We start from the raw sequence: 19,975 nt of genomic DNA, 5'->3' as shown, positions 1-19,975 counted from the left end.
GGGAGGCTGAGACGGACAAGGTGGACCGGACGCTTGCCTGTGTGTGCAGCCCTAACGTCCACGCCGTGCCCGCTCGGGCAAGTTCTCGGGGCGAGTGAGCGCTCGAGGCAGGGCCCCCCACCCCCCGGCAACCAGGGAGCAGAGGCTTCGTCCTAGATTTTAATTCATCCTGACTTAAAAGTAAATTCCATTTGCGGAAAACATCTGAGGAGATTTGAAACAACCCGGGAACATACGCGCTTTCCTGTTGGGTGTAAGTTTTGCACACCCCAGCTACGCGTGAGTGTTTCCACGCTATGTCAGCGTGGGAAGTGAGGCGTGCTGGGCATGGGAAGCCCAGCCCGGATTTGGAAAAGGGTGTAAATTAACACCTCGGGAATTTTTCACATACGTTGCATGTTGAAATGGTAATATTTTCAAGATAACGAGTTATGTGAAACGTATTACTAACACCGTTCTCTTTTAGTTCTTTTAATGTGGCTTCGAATTTAAAACCATGGGTCCGGTTGGTCTTATAAATTTCTATCGGCCAGCACTGTTCTGGACCCGGGGCCACATCCAGATCCCAGATTTGTGTATTCATTTTTTTGGTCTGGCCCTTGAGATAACGATGTTTTCTCACATTCTTAACCATCATTTTTTTTTTAAATGTTTATTTATCTTTGAGAGGGAGAGAGACAGAGTGTGAGCAGGGGAGGGGCAGAGAGAGAGGGAGACACAGAATCTGAAGCAGGCTCTGGCCTCCGAGCCGGCAGCCCAGAGCCCAACGCGGGGCTCGAACTCACGGACCGCGAGATCACGACCTGAGCTGAAGTCGGATGCTTAACCGACTGAGCCCCCCAGGTGCCCCTCCAACATTTTTAAGTGGGTGAAAGGAATAGTACTCTGCAACACGTGGGAATCATAATTTTAAAATGTGTGTCGCACAAAAGTTTTATTGGCACTCAGCTGTGCCCACTCGTCTCCAGCTGCCGTTGTGTCACACGGTGAGCTAAGGGCTCTGTCTGCCGCGAGGCTGAGAACATTGGCTTCTGGCCCTTCACAGAAGGTAGTTTGCTGACCTGGGTGCTAGGCACTCAACCTCCCAGAACCCAAGACATCCAGACTCAGACACCCCAAAATTCAACACCTCAGGTTTATGGAATTGTATAATTCTGTATAATTCCTTGGCCTCGGCGCCCCCACTTGGAGCCTGGGTTCAAATCCCGACTCCCCACTTGGCCACGTGATTTTATGCGGCAATCACAGCTGGCCTCTCCATGCGTCCGTGTCCCCGTCTGGAAAGCTCCTCACTGCCCTCAGGTTCGCTGTCAGCGTGCAACAGGTTAACATGTACGTGCCTCTGAGCAGCCACAGGGAGCCAGCCTGACATAAGGGTAGTTGAGTGAACACGAGTCAGTATCTTAGGAATGTTGGCGTCCATCAGGAACCTGGCAAAGAGGTCTGGGGCCCCTGCAGCTGTCCTCTGCCCTTGACTCCCTGGCACTCACTCGTTTTCCAGGACCCACCCCTGGGGAGAATGCAGGGGATGAGTAATGATGAAGGGCTCACAGGGCAGGGCAGCTCCAGGTACCCTGGGGTGGGACCTCGGTGATGCCGGTGGGACGGGGACCACAGCTGGAGGACCTGGGGCTGCAGGGGCCCCTTCAGGTTCTGGGCTGAGGGCTTGGGCCCTGGGGTGTCGGTGGCCAGGCATGGGGGCTGCAGGTGCGGCAGGGGCCCCGGGCCCTTTCCCCACAGCCACCTCTTGGGCCACCCCATCCCCTCAGTGCCTGAGCTCTCTGAGTGGGACCCCGGGGCGTCAGGGCAGGACCCCGGGTCGGGCCCCTCTGTGGGGTCGGTGGGCACCTTCTGGGTGCGTTCCCCTTGCTCTCGGCAAACAATCACTTCAGTCTTGTTGCCTGTGTCGGTCCTGGCCGGCGGGATGCAGACAGAACGTACTGTGACCAAACAGTAACAGTAACAACAGCATCTCAAAGCAGGGAGTGGGGGGACCTGTTAACTCAGGTCAGGAGCCTCCCTTGCTCAAAATCTGCCATGGCTCCCCACTGCCCCCTCAGCCAAGATGTCCTCCAGGACCCCACCCCCTGCCGGGTGAACTCTCCACCAGGCATGCTCTCTCTGTGCCCCCACGTGTTCAGCCCCAGGCCTGTCTCAGGGCCTTTGCCCTGGCTGTGCTCTCTGCTGATGCTCTGGTCACCTGGCTCGTTCACTGCCCTCCCCTACTTGAGGGTCAGCTCCTCAGGAGCCTCCTCCCTGCAGCCCCATTTAACTCCCAACCTGCCCCAGCCCAGCCTCCTGCCCGATACCACCAGCACACCCAGACGAGCAGCGGTGATGCCCACAGCACCCTGGGAGATCCAGCCCGTCTGCTAATTTCCTGGCTGTGCCCAGAAGCATGGGTGTGGTGTTTGGTCCTTCTCTTATCTCCTTGGGTTTAGACCTAGAACTTTCCTTGGCCATTTCTTCTTTCTTTTTCTTCCTTCCTTCTTTCCTTCCTTCCTTCCTTCCTTTTCTTTCTTTTTATTTTCATGACCGTGGCTTTCCAGGGATGCTGGTGGCTGTCCAGTGGCTAGCCATACAGTGTGGACGCTGGGTGAAATTGCACTGGCTTTGGTGAGTTTCTAGAACAGGGCAGTAAACTCTAGACTGTACGCGACCTTTTCAATGTAAATTACACTAATAAAAACAAGTTGCTACATTTCACATGCTGAGGAGCCCAGTGGGCTGGGACCTCTGCTGGACACGTGAGAAACTCACAGAGCCTCCCCACAGCCAGGCTGGATTTACTCTCCAGGTCAAAGGGACATCTTTCTGCCTCTCCGCTGGGAAAATTTTTTTTCCCTCCTTTGCAAGTAACAGGTGATTTGAGGGTGAACCCAATAATTTCAAGAGTGTGCATTTCTTGAGCCGTTAGCCAGGCCCTGTGCAGGGCACCCGACGAAACAGGAAGCGAAGGATTTCAGTCTCCTGGGCACGGAGGGGTAGAACGCCACCCGTCCGTCCGTCCATCTCCTGGGTGTGGTGCGCACCTGCCTGCCAGGTGTCTGGGCGGCGCGAGGTGACCGCCCCGAGACACCCGGTTCCCAGGAGGAAGAAATAGTATTTGCTGTTAGGGGCACAGCTGGCAGGGGCTGGAGCGGAGCTCAGCCTGAGCGCGTCCTGGGGGACAGGAGCGGGGAGGGGCGGCGCAGGATCAGGGGGAAATCCGAGCGGTCGCCCACCTCCGCGGGGAGCTGGGCTTGGTACCAAAATATGGAACGCTTCACGAATTTGCGTGTCATCCTTGCGCAGGGGCCATGCTAATCTTCTCTGTATCGTTCCAATTTTAGTATATGTGCTGCCGAAGCGAGCACGACTAACGGCGTTCCAGCAGGGCTATTTAAAGACCAAAATCAAAATCATTTTACAGTTAGGCTAAACTGAGATAGCCGCATTGAACAAGTTTTCTAGAGCGCCATGCAAATGAATATCTCCTACCATCATTCTTGCCTTGAGTGTCTGTTATCACGCTAAAACCCTCAGATGTTGACGAATTTAATAGTCCAAATTCCGCCTCGCAGCCGCTGAGGCTTGTGGGGGATAATATGCAAAACACCTGGGCCAGACACCACCCCGCCCTGGCGCTCCGGGCCCGGCGACCAGGAGGGAGGGAGGGCGGGGCTGCAGTGGGCGGGCCGCCGGCATCCCAGCGTTCTCCGCGAGCGCAGGGAAGCCGCTCTTGCCGGCGCGGCGACTCGCTGGCGTCAGCAGGCCGCGGAGGCGGAAGATGGCGGCGGCGGCGGCGGCGGCCGGGCGTCGGTGAGCAGCGCGGCCGCGGTGAGGACGGCCGATGGCGGCCGGGAGACGCCCTCGGGGACCCGCGGGCCGTTAGGGCGCGACGCTGGGCGGCATGTCGGAGCACGCGGCGCCCGGGGCCCCGGGGCCCGGGCCCAACGGCGGCGGCGGCCCGGTCCCCGCGCGCGGGCCTCGCACCCCCAACCTCAACCCCAACCCTCTCATCAACGTGCGCGACCGGCTTTTCCACGCGCTCTTCTTCAAGATGGCTGTCACCTACTCGCGGCTCTTCCCGCCCGCCTTCCGACGACTCTTCGAGTTCTTCGTGCTGCTCAAGGTGACCGAGGTCCCGACCCCTGACCCTTGACCCTAGCGGCCGGACCCTCCACCCAGGTCTGCGACCTCTGACCGCGACCCCAGCGGGGCGGCGAACCCCCTGCCTCCGGGCCTCTTAATCTTGCGATCCCAGCCCCCGTGCCCGTGCGACTTCTACCCGGGAGGCCCGAGTCTCACTCGCCCCGTTAGCGGCCCCTGATCCCGACTCCGGAAACTCACTGCCTGCTCTGTCCAGACTGCCCCCCACCCCTGGCCCTTCCCTTTCCCAGGACCCTCACCTCGGGAGGCAGGAGCCCCGGAGCCTAGCCCTGTGACCCTGACCGTGCTGCCTGGCCTCCTCCGCTCTGGAGGAGGCTTCCAGACCTGTCCTGGCCCTGACCAAACCCCCAGTCTTGGGCTTCCCCAAACCGGGAGGTTCCGGGCCTCCCTCTCCCAGGACAGGACACAGCCCATGCCCATCTTCCTGCACTGGAAGCCACACCCCATTTCCATCTCCCTCTGAGCCTCTCCGGGGAATGTGACCTAGCCCAGGACATAGCCCAGGACATGTCGCCGGGGTTAGTGGCAAAGTTATGACTTAGCAAGGGGCCATGCGCGAACCCCCTTCCCCTCCTCCCTCGGGTGGCACAGAGGTTTCAGCCATGGGCACAGCTCAGTGGGGACTGGCACTGGCCTAGGTCCTTCTACGACAGGATCTCCGATGACAGCTGGCAGCCCTTCAGAGAAGGTTCCGGGTTCCTGCGCAGCGTGGTGGTCCCGGTTGGGCAGATGGCCATTTCGTTTCCCATCAGCATGCTGCCCACTGGGGCAGGGTGTGTAGCATCCCCAAGTGAGCTCTGGGCTCCTTGTCTGCAGAGAGGGGGCTGGTGCTAGCATTCGAGGCTCTTGGGGTGCAGACCAGACCAGGTGGGTCAGGAGCTGACAGCACTTTGGGGTTTGGTGGGAGAAGTGCAGTCATAGCTGCCCAACAGACCCGGGTGCTGGTTCTGGCCTGCCAGTGTCTCCGGGGAGTCCCCTCCCCCCCCACCAGAGTCCCCCTGTCCCTTGTCTTTGGGAGTGCCTGATGGCGCGAGGAGGCGGTCTTCCTCCTCCTCTCTCCCCAGAGCCCCCCCAGAACATCACGGGTCCCCTGTGGAGGATTCCTGAATCGGGGTTCCTTTATTGGGCTCCTGAGTGTGTGTGGGTGTGATTTCCCTGCGGGGAGGAAGTGCTGCTTGCCCCAGGTGGTCAGTCGGAGCTCAGCCTTCCCGGAGCAGGTCCTGGGTCGCGTCAGTTCTGTCCCGCCACTTCCTGACACGGGAGCAGGACAGCCCGGCATACAGGTGTCCCTGGAGTAGGTGGTCAGGTGTCCCGGGGGGTTCTGACTCCTGAGTTCTCCTCTCTGGGTCGTGCTGCTGGGCCGAGAGATCTCTGGGCCAAAGCCTGGAGGCCCCACGGACCTCTCGAATCTGCCCGACCCCTGGTTCCTTTTGTTTCCCTCATCTGCTCAGTGAGGGCTGGGACTGGCTGGTTTGTGCGGCTGCTGCAAGTTCCAGAAAGCTCCGTGCCTTTACTTCCTGCCTGCCCAGCTTCCGGCACTCTGGCTGCAGATACGGAGGTCCCTTAGTGACTTCCTCAGAGCTGCGTCTTTCTGTGGCTCACAGCCAGGAGCCAGCCCAGACCACCTGATTCCCCACCGGGCCAGCCTTTGGGGGATGAGAGGCAGTGGCCGGGCCCGCGTTCCGGCAGCCTTGGCTCCCACCTCTGCCGGTTTTCCTGGCATCGAGGCCAGACTGGGACCTCCGAGTCCTGGAGCGGTGGGCACTAGGTGCCCCAGCCTGTCTCTGAACCTGGGGCAGCCTGACCGTGCAGCCACCGAGCGATGCTGGCAGGGTAGGCAGGGCTCTGGCATTCGGTGTTGCTGCCGGTCTTTCCCTCTGAAAAACGGAGGTGACCTCCGGGGTCGTTGTGACGTGCGATAGTGTGGAGTGCCGCCGGGGTCCTTGCTGTGAATGGGAGTCCCTGAACACACCTCTGTGCCGCCTCCTGCCTGGTTCGGGGACCCAGCAACGAAGAGGGCGGAGCGGGAGGGAGGGGGAGACCAGGACATGGGGTGCAGCGGTGGCCCAGCAGGGTCTGTGTGACGTTAGGCAGACTCAGGCCTGCTGCCCCCGGCAGAGGCCCCGGCTCCGCTCGTAGCTTCCACGTCTGTCTGCGGTGACCTGGACACGGGGGCTCTGCATCCGTGTCAACGCCGCCCGCGTCACCGTCTCCCAGGGGCACTGCAGGCCAAGGAGGCACGGTCCGCGTTGGCCCAACAGGGGTGGCGCGGATAACACGTCTGAGGGGTCTGGGCGGGCTCCCGGCTTCACGCGTACCTGGGCCCGGGTCGCAGCAGCACGCTCGGACGCTGGGCTCCTCCCATCCCCTGGCTCTGCGCGCCGTCAGGTCACGGCCCCCGTGGCCCGGCGGGGATGGGAGTGTGTGCCCCTCTGCCCATCCGCAGGGCTGGCTCCGGGGGGGAGGTCAGGTGGTCCGTGGCTGGCACTGGCAGCGTGTGCGGGGCTCGTGGAGAGCGTGGGAGGGACGAGGTCCTGGTGGCCCTGCCCGTGGCCCTGTAGCCACGGGTAGCGGGCGTGTAAAGTGCGCACCGGCTCCTCCGAGGAAACACCTTGTCTTTGGCCGAGCAGCCCCTGGGCTCGCCGGCTCCTGGACGGCCTCTTTTTCCAGAACAGCGCTGGGCGTCCCATCGGGCCAGCTGGACCCTTTCCCTGGGGGCGGGGGCAGTGGGTGATACACGGGAGTGAAGCCCCAGACGCAGCGCCCAGTCTGGGGGTGACCCGTGGCCAAAGGCCCCTGAGAAACTCGGCCGTCAGACAGTGAGATGGGCTCTCGGGGAGGGGGGCGGCCCTCTTGACGCTCCTCCAAGCTGGGTAAAAGGTGCTGCTGGTGAGGTGCCGTGGGGCAGAGTCCCCTCTCACCCTGGCGGCAAGGGGCAGGTCGTTTTCTGTGGTGGAGGCCGTTCTGGGTGCTGTGGGGGTGGAGCAGCCCCCTTTCCCCACCCGGCCATGCCAGGAGTGCCCACCTTAGCCAGTCCCAGACGCTGCCCAGTGTTCTCCGCGGGCAAGATCGCCCTGGGAGAGGCTGCACCGTCCCCACGAGCTGGCCCTGCCAGCCCAGGAGCGGTGCGGAGGGCGCGGCCGGTGAGGTCAGGGGTGCCCTGAGGACAAGGCAGAGCGCGGGGCTGCCCTGCGGGCCTCCAGGCGGGGGCGGTCACCGGTGTCACCATGTGCTCTGCGGGGTCCTCTGTCAGGTGGGCCCAGGCCCAGTGTGCCCTGTCCCCGGGGGAGGGTCCTGCAGTGTCTGAGAGGGCATCCCTGCTTCCCTGGGCCGTCACGGGACTTGCCCACGTCCCTGGGACTTCTTCCTCCCCCGGAGCCAGCTCAGCACAGCCCCTGCCCGGGAGGGGCCCCCGAGTGCCGGGGGCTCCCGCACTGACCGCCCTCCCTCCCACAGGCCCTGTTTGTGCTCTTTGTCCTGGCCTACATCCACATCGTCTTCTCCCGCTCGCCCATCAACTGCCTGGAGCACGTGCGGGACAAGTGGCCTCGGGAGGGCATCTTGCGCGTGGAGGTCCAGCACAACTCGAGCCGCGCACCCGTCTTCCTGCAGTTTTGTGATGGTGGCCGCCGCGGCAGCTTCCCTGGCCTGGCCGTGGAGCCGGGCAGCTTGGAGCTGGAGGAGGAGGAGGAGGAGGAGCTGGCCGTGGAGATGTTTGGGAACACCTCCGTCAAGGTGAGCTGGCCGGGAGGGGCCTGCACGGCGAACCAGTGATTCGTCTGGTGGCAGGCCCAGCGCTTGACCTGGTGCGCTCCTGTAGGTGCGGCCTTCGGGGCAGGGACTGTGCTGGGAGGTTCGGGGCCCTGGGCCGTTTCCCAGCCCTTACTTGGAAAGGATTGGTCTGATTCTGGGGGCACCAAGGGCAGACACAGCTGACAAGGAGCCCCCTGGAAACGCTGGGCCCAGTGCTCAAAGCCGGTCCCGGCTGTCCTAGGTGGAGTGGCCGTCTGTGGGGTGGTGAGCGCCGTCACTGGAGACGTGCAGGGGCCCCCGGCACCTGCGGGGGTGGGGTGGATGTGTGGGGCCCACAGCCTGGAAGGAAGGACACGCTCAAGCAAGTTCGAGGCCAGAGTCCCACAGTTGAGGGGCTGGCGCCCGTGGGGCGTGGGTGCCTACCTTGCCAGGCGGCCCCATCCCGCCGATCCTGCCCCTGTCCCCGGCTTCAGAGTGCAGACCCTCACCCGAGGTGGCCGCTCGGGGGGGGGGGGGGGGCTCGGTGTTGGGGGTCTTTGGTGGGTTACAGGGCAGAGGCTGGCGGTCACGGCAGCCGGGGTGGAGTCTCCGTCTTTCAGTCAGCAGGGGAAAGGGGCCTCTGGGCCGGGCCGCTGACCCCTGTCTTGGCGCTCCACAGTTCGAGTTGGACATTGAGCCCAAAGTGTTGAAGCCACCGGGTGGTGCCGAGGCCCTGAATGACAGCCAGGAGTCCCCCTTCCCAGAGACGTCCTCTAAAGGTACATGCCCGGGGCGCCCGGCCGGCTCAGTCCCGAGAGCGCATCTCTCTCGATCTCAGGGTTGTGAGTTCCGGCCCCACGTTGGGTGTAGAGATGACTTAAGAAATAAAACCTTAAAAAAAGTACAAAAAAGTACACCCCGCGTGGGCTGCCGAGGTGTGCTTGGCGCCTCATGACAGCGGGTCACCGTCTAGGGCTGCACCCCTGCGCAGAGGGGCTGGGGGTCTGAGCAGCCAGATGGGTACTGGAGAATGGCCACTCTGTGCCTCAGTTTCTCCCTCTGTCGGCAGCGTGTGGGACTCCTTCTCTGGGGGCCCTGAAGGCCCCGTGGGGGGGGTGGTGCAAAGCAGCTCTACCCGGCGACCCCCTCCCTCGAGGCTGGCCTGCCCCTCCCCCTTGCCCCACCCCCCCAGCCCTCCAGGGGCGCCCCCGAGGCTCACTGAGCTTGCCCCGGCAGCATGGCCACAGGATGAATATGTCGTGGAGTACTCGCTGGAGTATGGCTTCCTCCGGCTGTCCCAGGCCACACGACAGCGACTCAGCATCCCTGTCATGGTGGTCACTCTGGGTGAGTGTCCCCCAGGGTGAGGCAGAGGGGATTTGGGGCAGCCCGAAGCCCTTGGGACCCGGGTCGGGGGGGCTGTCTCCACCCTCTGGCAACAAGAAGTCTCCTTCCTCCACGGCATCCTGGGGCGGGAGGGTCACGGTGCTGCCTGGGGCGGGGCCCTGGCCAGACGCGCGCCCCGCCCTGTGCCCGCCCGCAGACCCCTCGCGAGACCAGTGCTTCGGGGACCGCTTCAGCCGCCTGCTGTTGGCCGAGTTCCTGGGCTACGACGACATCCTCATGTCCAGCGTCAAAGGCCTGGCGGAGAACGAGGAGAACAAGGGTGCGGCGGGCGGCAGCAGGTGGGGGCCGGGTGCGGGGCGGTGGCGGGGTGCGCGCTCACGGCTCCCCCCCCCCCCCTCCACGCAGGCTTCCTGCGGAACGTGGTGTCCGGTGAGCACTACCGTTTCGTGAGCATGTGGATGGCTCGCACGTCCTACCTGGCCGCCTTCGTCATCATGGTCATCTTCGTGAGTGCCTCGGGGGCGGCGGGCGGGGTGGGGGCGGGGCGGGCGTGCGGGCCGCCCCCCCCTGAGGCATCGCGCGGCCCTCGCTTGCAGACCCTCAGCGTCTCCATGCTGCTCCGATACTCCCACCACCAGATTTTTGTCTTCATTGGTGAGTCTCCCTGCTGGGCCAGCCGGGCGGGAGGGGTGGGCTCAGCCCCGTGGCCCCCTGCCCACCCTCCCCGCCCCCGGGCACCTCACCCGGTCTGCCCGCCCGCCGCTCTCTGCCCGCAGTGGACCTGCTGCAGATGCTGGAGATGAATATGGCCATCGCCTTCCCTGCCGCGCCCCTGCTGACCGTCATCCTGGCCCTCGTAGGTGAGGACTCCGCCCTCCCGGCCCCGCCCCCGCCCCGCCCCGCCCCCCACTCCCGGGGTGCCCCGCCCCCGGCGCCCCGCCCCCAGCCCAGCCGCCGGGCCTTCCCGCAGGGATGGAAGCCATCATGTCCGAGTTCTTCAACGACACCACCACGGCCTTCTACATCATCCTCATCGTCTGGCTGGCCGACCAGTACGACGCCATCTGCTGCCACACCAACACCAGCAAGAGACACTGGCTGCGGTGAGCACGGCGGGTCGGTGGGGGTCCGGGGTGGGCTCGGCGGGCGGCGCCTCACTCTCCTCCCTCCAGGTTCTTCTACCTGTACCACTTCGCCTTCTACGCCTACCACTACCGCTTCAACGGCCAGTACAGCAGCCTGGCCCTGGTCACGTCCTGGCTCTTCATCCAGGTGAGGACTCGCGTCCGAGGCGCCGGCCTCTGCGGGGCCCTGGCTCCTGCAGGGGGGGGGGGCCCGCCTGACTCCGAGCCCGCCCTCCGCCCTCCAGCATTCCATGATCTACTTCTTCCACCACTACGAGCTGCCCGCCATCCTGCAGCAGATTCGCATCCAGGAAATGCTGCTGCAGACCCCGCCCCTGGGCCCCGGCGCCCCCACGGCCCTTCCGGACGACCTCAACAACAACGGAGGTGCCCCGGCCACCGCGCCTGACCCTGCCGGCCCGGCCCCTGCCCTGGGCCCTGGCTCGCCGGGTGCCAGTGGGGGTCCCGGGCCCGTGCCTGAGGCGCCCAGCTCCCTGGTGGCCGCGGCGGCCTCGGTGGCGGCGGCGGCCAGCGGTGACCTGGGCTGGATGGCAGAGACGGCCGCCATGATCACAGACGCCTCCTTCTTGTCTGGCCTGAGTGCCTCCCTCCTGGAGCGACGGCCCGCTGGCCCACTGAGCCCTGGTGGAGGGCCCCCCCGAGTCCCCCAGGACAGTGCCCCCTCCAGCAACTCCCTGGCGCGTGACGCGGCGCCCCCGGCCGTCGGGGTGAGTGGGCCCAGCCCTGCACCCACAGCCCCAGTGGACCCGCCCCCGGAGGTCGGCTCCTGAGCCTTGGGCAGCTGACCGCACCCCCCCCCCCCTCCCGTCCCTGGCCATGCAGGCCCACTGGGCATGACCTGGCCGGAGCCCTCGGGTGTCGGGGAGGATGTCCCGGTGGTTCTTGGGACTGCCCAGCCTGCCTCGGGGTGGTGTCAGGGTCCATTGGGTTCGCCCAGAGGTGGCCGTCTCTTCCCCAGGGTGGGGCCTGCCGGAGGCCTGTCCCTGCTACGTTAGTGGTGGGCCCCCTCAGCCGGCAGATGGAGGCAGGCCGATGAGAGTGGGGTGGGGGCTCCGTGGAAGGTTCTGGAAGGGGCTGGTGAAACGTGTGGAGTGAGCTGTCCCTCAGTAGCAGAGCTGGGCAAGTCTCCGATCAGGTGAATGCCGGCGGGGGCCACCCTCGCTGTCCCGGCCCGCTTGGCTGGTGCTGCATCATGCTCAGTGCCTTCTCCACGGCACCTGACCCCGGGTGTGCGTACCAGGGCTGGGGTCCCAGGAGGGCAGAGCTGGCACCTTGGGGTTGGGGACGCAGACACGGGCGCCCACCTGGAAGGCAGCGGCCGGGCACAGGCGTCCAGCCCTGCTTGGGTGGGAGTGGGGCAGGGCTGGTGGCCAAACTGAGTCCCTCAGTGAGGAATATGCACAAGGGCGCTCGTTCCACCCTATTTAATTGCAGTGTACGAAATCGTGTTTGTATATAGAATAAACTGTCGACGCGGCCTGGCAGCGTCTGTGTGTGCGGTCAGGGAGGGGCCTCCGTGCTTCCTCCCGTCGCGCTAGGACGGCTTGTGTGCAGGCTCCGGAGTGGGGGCCGCCCCGTCCAGGCCGGCAGGGGTGGGGGGGGGCGTCCCCCGGGATGGGTCACCCGTGGCTTCAGGTGCTTCGGCTGCTTCGGGGCAGGCTTCGGGCAGGTGCAGAGGCCGGTCGCCGGGGCCATCCCCGAGCTGGGCCAGGAGCTCTCGGCGCCGCGCCAGGGCCTGGTGGAGCCGCTTCTGCGCGCTCCTGATGCGCTGCTCCAGCTGCTGCTCCAGCTCACCGGGGCCTGGGGCGCCCGAGGACCGGCGGCCGTCGGAGCAGAGCCAGACGGGGCCCTCCGGGGGCCCGGCCTCCGAGTCCGGCGCTGCGGCGGCCACACCGGGCTCCGGCAGGAAGCGCACACGACGCTCCCCCGCCGCGGCCCGGCGCACGTGCGTCCAGCCCCCCTTACCTGCAGAGGCCGTGGGCGTGTCCCGCTGCTGCTCGGGAGCCCTGGGGACATGGGGGGGGGGGGGGGGCTGCGCCAGTGTCCTGGCGCTCTGCCCCTGGGGTCAGGGTCCCCGTCGGTGTGGGGCTTCCTTGTCCTTCCGGGGAGGGCCGAGGCGAGAAGCGGTCAGCTTGAGGGTGGGGGTCAGAGCTGGCCGGGGGGCGGGGGGGTGGGGGGGGTGGGGTCGGGGCCCCTTACCTTGGCTCTGGCTCCTCGTGACCTTCCGGAGGCTCTGTGTTGAGCGCGCGGTGGATTCTCTGCAAGTCCGGACAGGCGCTTTGTCGGGGTCACGGGAGGCCGCCGTCGCCCGCCCGCGCAGCCCGCCCCTCACCTGGCTGGTGTGCAGCCAGTACTGCAGCCTGTTGCCTCTTCGCATGCGCGGGAGCACCAGGTGGTAGAAGACGTGCTCCCCCAGAGAGCTGAGCAGGGCGCTGCCGAGGCCCAGGCAGAACAGCACGAAGAGTCCCGAGAAGTGGTAGATGCCCACCTGCAGCGTCTGGGGGGGGGGGGGGGGGCGGGGCGGGGGGACGACACAGGCACAAACCCTCGCGGGCGAGGCCGGAAGGGGAGCCCTGGCCGAGGCTTCCACGTTCGTGGAGAGGACACCGGAGCTGGGCTTTGGTAGGACACGTAGGAGCGCACACACCTTGGCAACCACCGGGGCGGGGGCCGTGCAGGCTCAGGGTGCGCCCCCGCCTGCCCCCACCCCGTGTCCCCGGGCCCTGCCGCACCTCGGTAACGGCGAAGACGCGCTTCCCACAAGGCACCATCTTGTACCACTTATCGTGCAGCAAGTCGATGAAGCCGGAGGACTTGTAGCGGCTGATGAACTCGGACAGGTTGGAAGTGAGCGGCGAGTTCTGAGGGAGTCCGATGCCGTAGCCTAAGGGAGGCCAGGGGTGGGGTTCGGGCCAGGCTGGACGCAGCCCCAGAGGAGCCGTCCCGGGGGCCACCGTTCCCCGCAGCCCCTCACCCTCCATGGCGAAAGGCTTGCCCACGGTCAGTAGTTTGCAGTCGGCGTCGATGGAGACCTCGTAGTCCAGGAGCGACTTGTCCATGATGAAGGCGTTGAGCTTGGGGGGGTCGCTCCTGCGGGGTGGGGGCAGTGGGGTGAGAGGCCCCGCCCCCGCGGGCTCCGCCCGCCCCTGCTCCGTCCCCCCCCCCCCCGCAGGCCCCGCCCACCCCGGGGTCACGGCTCGCGCCCGCCCCACCCCGATGGTTCGTCCCCGTAGTCGCCGGCCCCGCCCCCGGTGCTCCGCCTCGCCCCGTCAGGTCCCGCCCCCTCGGCTCGACCCAACCCCCGCATGCCCCGCCCCTGCAGGGTCGGGCCCGCCCCCCCGCGGCCTCACGTGAGCATGGAGACGCCGTGGGGCGTGGTGGGCGCGCTGTGGCGCCGCATGTGCGCGTACATGTCGGGGAAGCTCTTTTTGATGTAGGCCTCGGCGCTGCTCTCCCACACGGTGCCCACGCGGAAGCCCTGGGACGGGTGGTGCAGCTGCGGGGGCAGCTCGTCAGCCCGGGCCGCTGTCGCCCCGGCCTCCGGCTGCCCCGCGTCCCCAGGGCTCTCGCCCAGCTCCTGCCGCCGCCGCCGCCGCCGCCGCCCCGACTGGGGCCCCTCTGGGCGCCGAGAGGGGGTCAGCGGCACCCCTGCCCCACCCACTCGGTGCCAGGAGCTCCCCAGTCGTGATGTTCCGCGACATGGCCCTCTCTCTGTCCCTGGGGGGGCAGGATCGCCAGGGTGAGGGCCGCTCTCCTCAGTGCCCACTGTCCATCTCCACGCAGACCTGGCCCCGAGCCCGAGCCCCAACCCCAGACCTCCTCCTCCTCCTCTTCTCACCACCTCCTCCGTGGCTGCCCTGGGGGGGGGGGGGGGGGGGGGCCCGCGGGAATCCCTTGGGATCAGGCCCCCCACACCTGTCCTCCCGGCCCTTCCCGCCCCAGTCGAACCTGTACTGCCTCTTCTCGCCCTGTTTCTCTGGTCTCCACGCCACGTGGGTCTGCAAATCCCGTGGCTCCACTTTCAGAACCACCCGGAACCCCGCAGCCCTGCTGGCCGCTCCTCCCTGTCCTGGCTCCCCAGCGCCGCCCACAGTCTGCAAACTCCTAAGGGATGAGCGAGTGGTGACACTGACCCACGCGTCCTGATGTGGCCACAGCCCTCCGGAAAAGCCGGACCCTTGTCCTGTGGAGCGTCTAGAGCAGTCCTGTCTGGAACCTTCCGACGAGGAGACCCTGTACCTGTGCTGTTCTCGGTGGCTGTTGGGCGCTTACAGTTAATTAGATGTTGAACGTGGCCGCGTGTGAGCGGCTAGCACATCACACAGCGCTGGGCCTAGGCTGTCGTACCAATTTACAAAGATACGGGGCTTAGGGTGTGGCACCCCTCAGGACACAGCCGGATCCGAACAGTGGGAGCTGCCACGGGACAAAAACAATTTCTCCAGCAAACACATTTTTGGACAAGAAATAAGTGGAGAGGAAATGTACCCACAGTGCCTGCGTGTTTAGGACCAGATTCAAACAAGCCATGGGGGGAGAAAAGACAACTGGGAAAAGGGGACCCCGAGGTGTGTGAAAGCTTCCAGAAAACTGGTGAAATGACAGTCCAGTGGCTGGGACTGGCCTGGGTGGCTGGGAGTTGACTTAGGAGCTGGACAATGGGTTCATCTGTGGTGCTCACTGCTCCCTGTTTTTCATTAAAAACAGAGAAATATGTAGACCGGGGCACACCTCTGCTCTGCCCGCAAGCCGCCAGGGCTCCGAGAGAAAGTTCTGTCTCAGAAAGAACTGCTTTAGACACCCTGCAGGACCTGCCCCGGGGCCTTTGCACCTGCTCTGCCTTCTCTCCCATCATTCCTCCCTGATCTCTACATAAAAGTCTCTCGAATGTCACCCCCTCCCAGAGTTATTTCGTCACCCTCGTTTCAGAAAACGCCCCTCCCGGGACTCCCTGTGTTCCCACTCTGCCTCATTTTCCTTCCTGACACTTCATAGCCATCTCACACACCAATCCGGCGTGCTTCTCTTGACCGCGACACCTCTCCCTGGGGCACGGAGACCTTCGCCTGTTTGGTCCCGGCCGGGTCCCCGACGCCTGGCGCACACACCGAGCGCTCGACACATGTTTTCGGGAGCAGGTGGCCGCCGGCGGCTGGGTCTCGGGGCGGGAACCGGGGGAGAGGGACACCTCCCGGCCCCACGGCTGCCCACCTTGGGGTCATGGATCCCCGACAGCTCCTCGAAAGTCTTGTCCCCGACCATGACGGCGGCCAGGTTGGCCGTGTAGCTGGACAGCACGAGCAGGCAGAAGATGGCCCACAGGTTCATGAGGAAGCGGCCCGTGGGGCACTTGGGCGTCTTGCTGGAGACCGTGCGTCCGAACAGGATGGCGTAGCAGAGGTTGAGCGCCGAGGAGTAGGAGAACACGGTGGCCCGGTTGCGGCCGCGGGGCGTGAGGCCGTAGGGGCTGCGCCACTCGTACAGCGTGAGGAAGAGCGCGGTGAGGTGCAGGGCCGCGAAGACGCCCAGCCACATGGACCAGTGCAGCGGCCACGTGAAGGCGCCGATGGGCGAGGCCGTGTCCCGGGCGCGCACCATGATGCCCAGGCTGGTGGAGAAGAAGGGGCTGCTGAAGTCCAGCACCTGGGAGCGCGCCGAGTTGATGCTGAAGCTGGTGACGGCCATGTGCGCCCTGCCGGCCAGCAGGTCGCCCACCAGGCCGGTCCAGCGGCCGTCCCGCGGGGCGCCGTACTTGCCGTCGGCCACGATGTACAGCTCGAAGTCGAAGGGCGCGTCCTCCGCCAGGCGCTCCAGCAGGTCGATGCAGTAGCCGTAGCAACACTTGCGCAGCGCCCGCGGCGCCGAGCCGTTGGCCAGGGCGGCGAACAGCGCGTCCAGCGCGGCCGAGCCGTTGGTGCCGGGGGCCAGACACAGCCGCCCCGCGGGGCACTGCCCGTCCTCGTCCGGCTCGCGGGCGAACACGAACGGGTGCTCCACCAGCGTCACCACGCGCAGCCGGGGCCGGCCTCCGGCTCCCGGCGCCGGCGGGGGCCGCGCGGCCGCGCCGCCCGGCTCCGACTCCAGCCGCCCGGCCCGCCAGCCGCCCACCGTGGCCCAGGCCGGGGCGCCCCGCGGGTCCTGGCGCAGGCTCCACACTCGGAAGTGCCGCGACACGTGCACCTGGGAGGAGCCGGTCACCCACACGGGCCCCGTGCGGCCCTGGAAGGACGTGTTGGCCAGGAACCTGGCGGGGGGGGGGGGGGGGGGCACCGTCAGGCAGCGGGGGCCGGACCCCTTGCCGGCGTGGCACCCGCGCGCCACGGGGGCGGGGACGGTGCCCCGGCCCGAAAGCGACGACTTCCCCGCTTCTCAGGCCCGGCGAGGCCGCCTGGCTGGTTCACTTCCCCTGCCCTGCACGCGGCCCCCAGAGCGCCCCAAGCCCCCGCCTGCCCCTCCCCCTGCCCTGCTTCCACCTCAGGGTCAACACCCGCTTTCTCGGGAGGATACGATGGCCGGTATACAGCACGGACCCAACAATGGTGTCTTTGCAGACTCACAGACGGGACCCGCACACCCCTCACTCACCGTGCCAGCAAGCGGCCCGAGGACAGGGACCCGGGCGGGCGTGGGTCGTGGCAGTCGACCGTGGCGGGGGGCAGGGCGCGCTCCGGTTCCGCGCGGGCCGCGCTACCCAGGGCGCGAGCCACCAGCTCCACGGCGTCATGAATGGCGGCCTCCAGCGGGGGCCGAGCCACCTCGCCCAGCGCCAGCAGCCCGAGGGGCAGGCCGTCCGTGGGCAGTACCTCAGGGGACAGTGGTGTGCCCAGCAGCCAGCGGGGCCCCGGGGGCGCGGCCTGCAGCACCCGGAGGGCGCGGGCCGCGTCACAGCCAAGGAGTGCAGCCACGGGCACTGGGGCCGAGCCCCCCGTCGGGGCCCCCAGGGGGGCCAGGCGTGCCTGCAGCCCCGCGGCACCCGGCTCCGGCCGACCCAGGTCCAGCACAAGCTTTGGGGCCCCGCCGGCCCGGGCGGTCCAGAGGGCCACCAGCCCAGCAGGGTCCCGCACGCGGCAGAGCACCAGGCCGACGTCCTCCCAGGCATGGGCCCGCAGCACAGACACCAGCACGTCGAGCAGCGTCTCCAGGGGGCTGGCCCAGTCCAGCTGCAGGTGGAACGGATTCTGGAAAGGGGGTGGGCACAGTTAGGGCTGGCGACCTGTGACCCACCGCACCCTCCCCAGCCCCACGGGTAGGTGCTCGATAAATAGACGTCCTCTTTAAGGCCGGGCGGCATGCCTGCCTCCGCCAGCCCACCCCTGCTCTAAACCCTCTCTGTCTCCCCACTACCATCAGCACAAAGCCCAGCCTCCTTGGCCTGACACTCAGGGCCTACTCGCTTGGCTCTGGCCACCCTGGTCGCACCCCACTTTGGGGCTTTTCGCATTTCCCAGCTGGAACACCTCTCCTCTCTCTCTCTCTCTCTGTCTCTCTCTCTCTCCGGCACCCAACTCCTACACATCCTTCAAAACCCAGGTTCATCACCCATCCCCTATTCAGACTTCCCTGGCGAGCCAGGGGCCGAGGGACTCCTCTATGCCCTGTGGCACCCAGAAAGTTCTCCGGGACTTGCTCTTAGCCTGTGAAGGATGAGAGAGAGGGCAATGCCAGACACCTAAGGCGAGCAGGGTGTTGCCCGGGTGAGGACAGGATGCCCAGGGCTTAGGCTGCTGTTCAGTCCCTGGGGGTCCAAGCGAGTCCTCCCAAAAGACCGACGTAAATAGCAGGGGCTCCGGTCCTGGAGGCGGCAGCAGAGGGCGCCACAGGCCTGGCTTTGAGTTCTGTATCTTTCCCACAAGGTCGGCGCAGGGGGGCCGCCTCGAGGCAGGGACAGCGGGGTTGAGGAGACCCCAGGCTTCCTCTACAGTCGAGGTCTCCCCTCCCCGAGGAGAAGGACGGCCTGGAGGGGCTTCAAGCTGCGTTCGGAAGGCGGGAGGCCCCTACCAGTCCCCATATCTCTAGGTTGGGCCCCTCCCTGCTGTCCTTGTAAGGGGGCCTTTCCCAGAGGCACCACGGGGGTCCCCAGAGCCCTCTCAGTCACCCCTCATCCGTATCCCGCTTTCTGCTTCTTCGGGCCCAGATCCAGGCCCAGAGGCGGAATCAAGGAGAGAATAAACTCCAGAGATGCGGAGGGAGGGGTCTGACTGACAGGGAGGGTGGCCCGTCGCGGGGAGGAGGCTGGGGAGACCAGCAGACCCCGGAACTGCACCCCAGAAACGGGCAGAAAGACCCGCTTCCCCTCCCAGCCCGGGGCCCTGCTCGGTGGGGCTGGGGGGCGCCCTCGGACCGGGGAGGGCTTCTGGGGCCCACAAGGGCAGCAGCCACGGTGGGGAGACCCCATCACCAAGGCCCAGGAAGGGGGTCTGCGCAGGAGTTGCGGCCCCGCCGCGCCCCACCGCCCCCCACCGCCCCCCTCCAGGCGGGCCTCGAGTGGGTTTGGCCATCCTGGGTCCAGAAGCATCGCACCGGGTCGGCCGCCGTTTCTGGGTCCCCGCGCCCTAGGGGGCATCCGGGGTCAGGAGTCCACGTCCCGCGAGCCCCGGGGGCTCCTGTGCCAGCGCCCCCCGGCGCCTCTGGCGTCGGACCCCCGGCCCCCGCCCCCCAGGGCGTCCCGGCGCCTCCCTCGTCCGGCCCCCGGGCGTCCCCGCGTACCGGGTCTCCGAGGGGCGCGCGCGCCTCCCGCCGCAGCACGCTGAGCACGGGGGTCTCGGCGGCGGCCGCCAGGAAGTGCAGCTGCCGCAGCTCGGGCCGCGCCCCCGGGAATGCGAGCACGGCCCGCACGCCCGGCGCCGCCAGCGCCTGGCACAGGCCGCGGGCCAGTGAGGCGGGGTCGCGGGCAGGGGGCGCGGCGGCCACCAGCTCCAGGCTCAGGTTGTGCGGCAGCCGCGGCGCCCGGGCGGCCCGGGCCAGGGCGGCGCGGACGCGGGCGCGGGCGGCGGGCGCGCGGGGCAGGAGGGCGCCCAGGCGCACCGAGCCCCCCAGGCGCTCCAGGACGCCGCACGGCTGCGGGTGGCCCCCCGCGGGCCCCGGCCCCGGCCCCAGCGCCAGCGCCAGGCCGAGCCACAGCGTCCGCACAAACTCCATCCCGAAGTTGCCGGCCGCGCCGCGGGGCGGAGCCGCCGGGGCCACCGCGCAGGAGGCGGGGTCTGGGGCCCGGCCCCCGCCGCTCGCTGCCCCGCCCCCCGCGGGGCAGGGGCATCCCTCCCCCGCGCGCCCCCGCCCCCCACGCCGCCGGCCGACCTGCGCCCGCCCTCGCTCCGTCCGGCGCCCCGGGGTCGGCAAGCCTCTAGGGAGGAGCGGGACCCACTACCCAGGGCGGGAAACTGAGGCTCAGATGGCCACGCCGCGCGGGGGTGGGGGTGGGGTGTGGTCCCCAACCACCGCTCTTCCCAGCTCCGTGCCAGGTGAGTTATTTCCCCGTTCTACAGACGAGGAAACCGAGGCTTAGCACCGGGAAGGGCATTTGTGTCCAAATCTGTCCCCACACTCATCCCCGTTCCACCGCAGAATCGCTCATGCCCCAGCCTGGGAACGCTGCCCGTTGA

The 19,975-nt window shown here is 66.9% G+C and overlaps 2 protein-coding genes and 1 non-coding gene across 6 annotated transcripts; 1 reads left to right on the top strand and 2 right to left on the bottom strand.

The window, feature by feature from the left end:
* Nucleotides 1–3,249: 3,249 nt before the first annotated feature.
* LOC132680035 (U6 spliceosomal RNA) lies at nt 3,250–3,356 on the bottom strand. Its single transcript, XR_009610490.1, has one exon. It is a non-coding gene; the product is annotated as a U6 spliceosomal RNA (small nuclear RNA).
* A 353-nt stretch (nt 3,357–3,709) lies between these two features.
* On the top strand, nt 3,710–11,850 carry TMEM259 (transmembrane protein 259). 2 transcript variants are annotated; one of them, XM_060629686.3, is made up of 11 exons: nt 3,713–4,114; nt 7,609–7,887; nt 8,564–8,663; nt 9,121–9,231; nt 9,428–9,550; nt 9,637–9,737; nt 9,828–9,885; nt 10,008–10,091; nt 10,202–10,334; nt 10,404–10,503; nt 10,601–11,850. In XM_060629686.3, the coding sequence occupies exons 1-11, from the start codon at nt 3,893–3,895 to the stop codon at nt 11,144–11,146; spliced, it is 1,857 nt and encodes a 618-aa protein (XP_060485669.2). In that variant the 5' UTR covers nt 3,713–3,892; the 3' UTR covers nt 11,147–11,850. The 2 variants fall into 2 exon arrangements, with proteins under 2 accessions (XP_060485670.2, XP_060485669.2); XM_060629687.3 differs by lacking the exon at nt 9,828–9,885 and having other exon boundaries at nt 3,710–4,114; nt 10,022–10,091.
* On the bottom strand, nt 11,786–19,526 carry GRIN3B (glutamate ionotropic receptor NMDA type subunit 3B). 3 transcript variants are annotated; one of them, XM_081791080.1, is made up of 10 exons: nt 19,083–19,526; nt 16,962–17,554; nt 15,588–16,620; nt 13,727–13,872; nt 13,351–13,466; nt 13,109–13,260; nt 12,709–12,873; nt 12,576–12,634; nt 12,342–12,382; nt 11,786–12,176 (listed from the first exon to the last, which is right to left on the bottom strand). In XM_081791080.1, exons 1-10 carry the CDS (start codon nt 19,512–19,514, stop codon nt 11,911–11,913), a joined length of 3,003 nt encoding a protein of 1,000 aa, XP_081647206.1. In that variant the 5' UTR covers nt 19,515–19,526; the 3' UTR covers nt 11,786–11,910. The 3 variants fall into 3 exon arrangements, with proteins under 3 accessions (XP_081647206.1, XP_078299884.2, XP_081647205.1); XM_078443758.2 differs by having other exon boundaries at nt 11,786–12,382; XM_081791079.1 differs by having other exon boundaries at nt 11,786–12,382; nt 13,787–13,872.
* Nucleotides 19,527–19,975: the final 449 nt, after the last annotated feature.

This window comes from Panthera onca, chromosome A2, assembly GCF_046562875.1.
Source record: "Panthera onca isolate mPanOnc1 chromosome A2, mPanOnc1 haplotype 2, whole genome shotgun sequence".
NCBI lineage: Eukaryota > Metazoa > Chordata > Mammalia > Carnivora > Felidae > Panthera > Panthera onca.
Note: the sequence above shows the minus strand (reverse complement) of the source record. Positions and strands in the feature narration are given on the sequence as shown.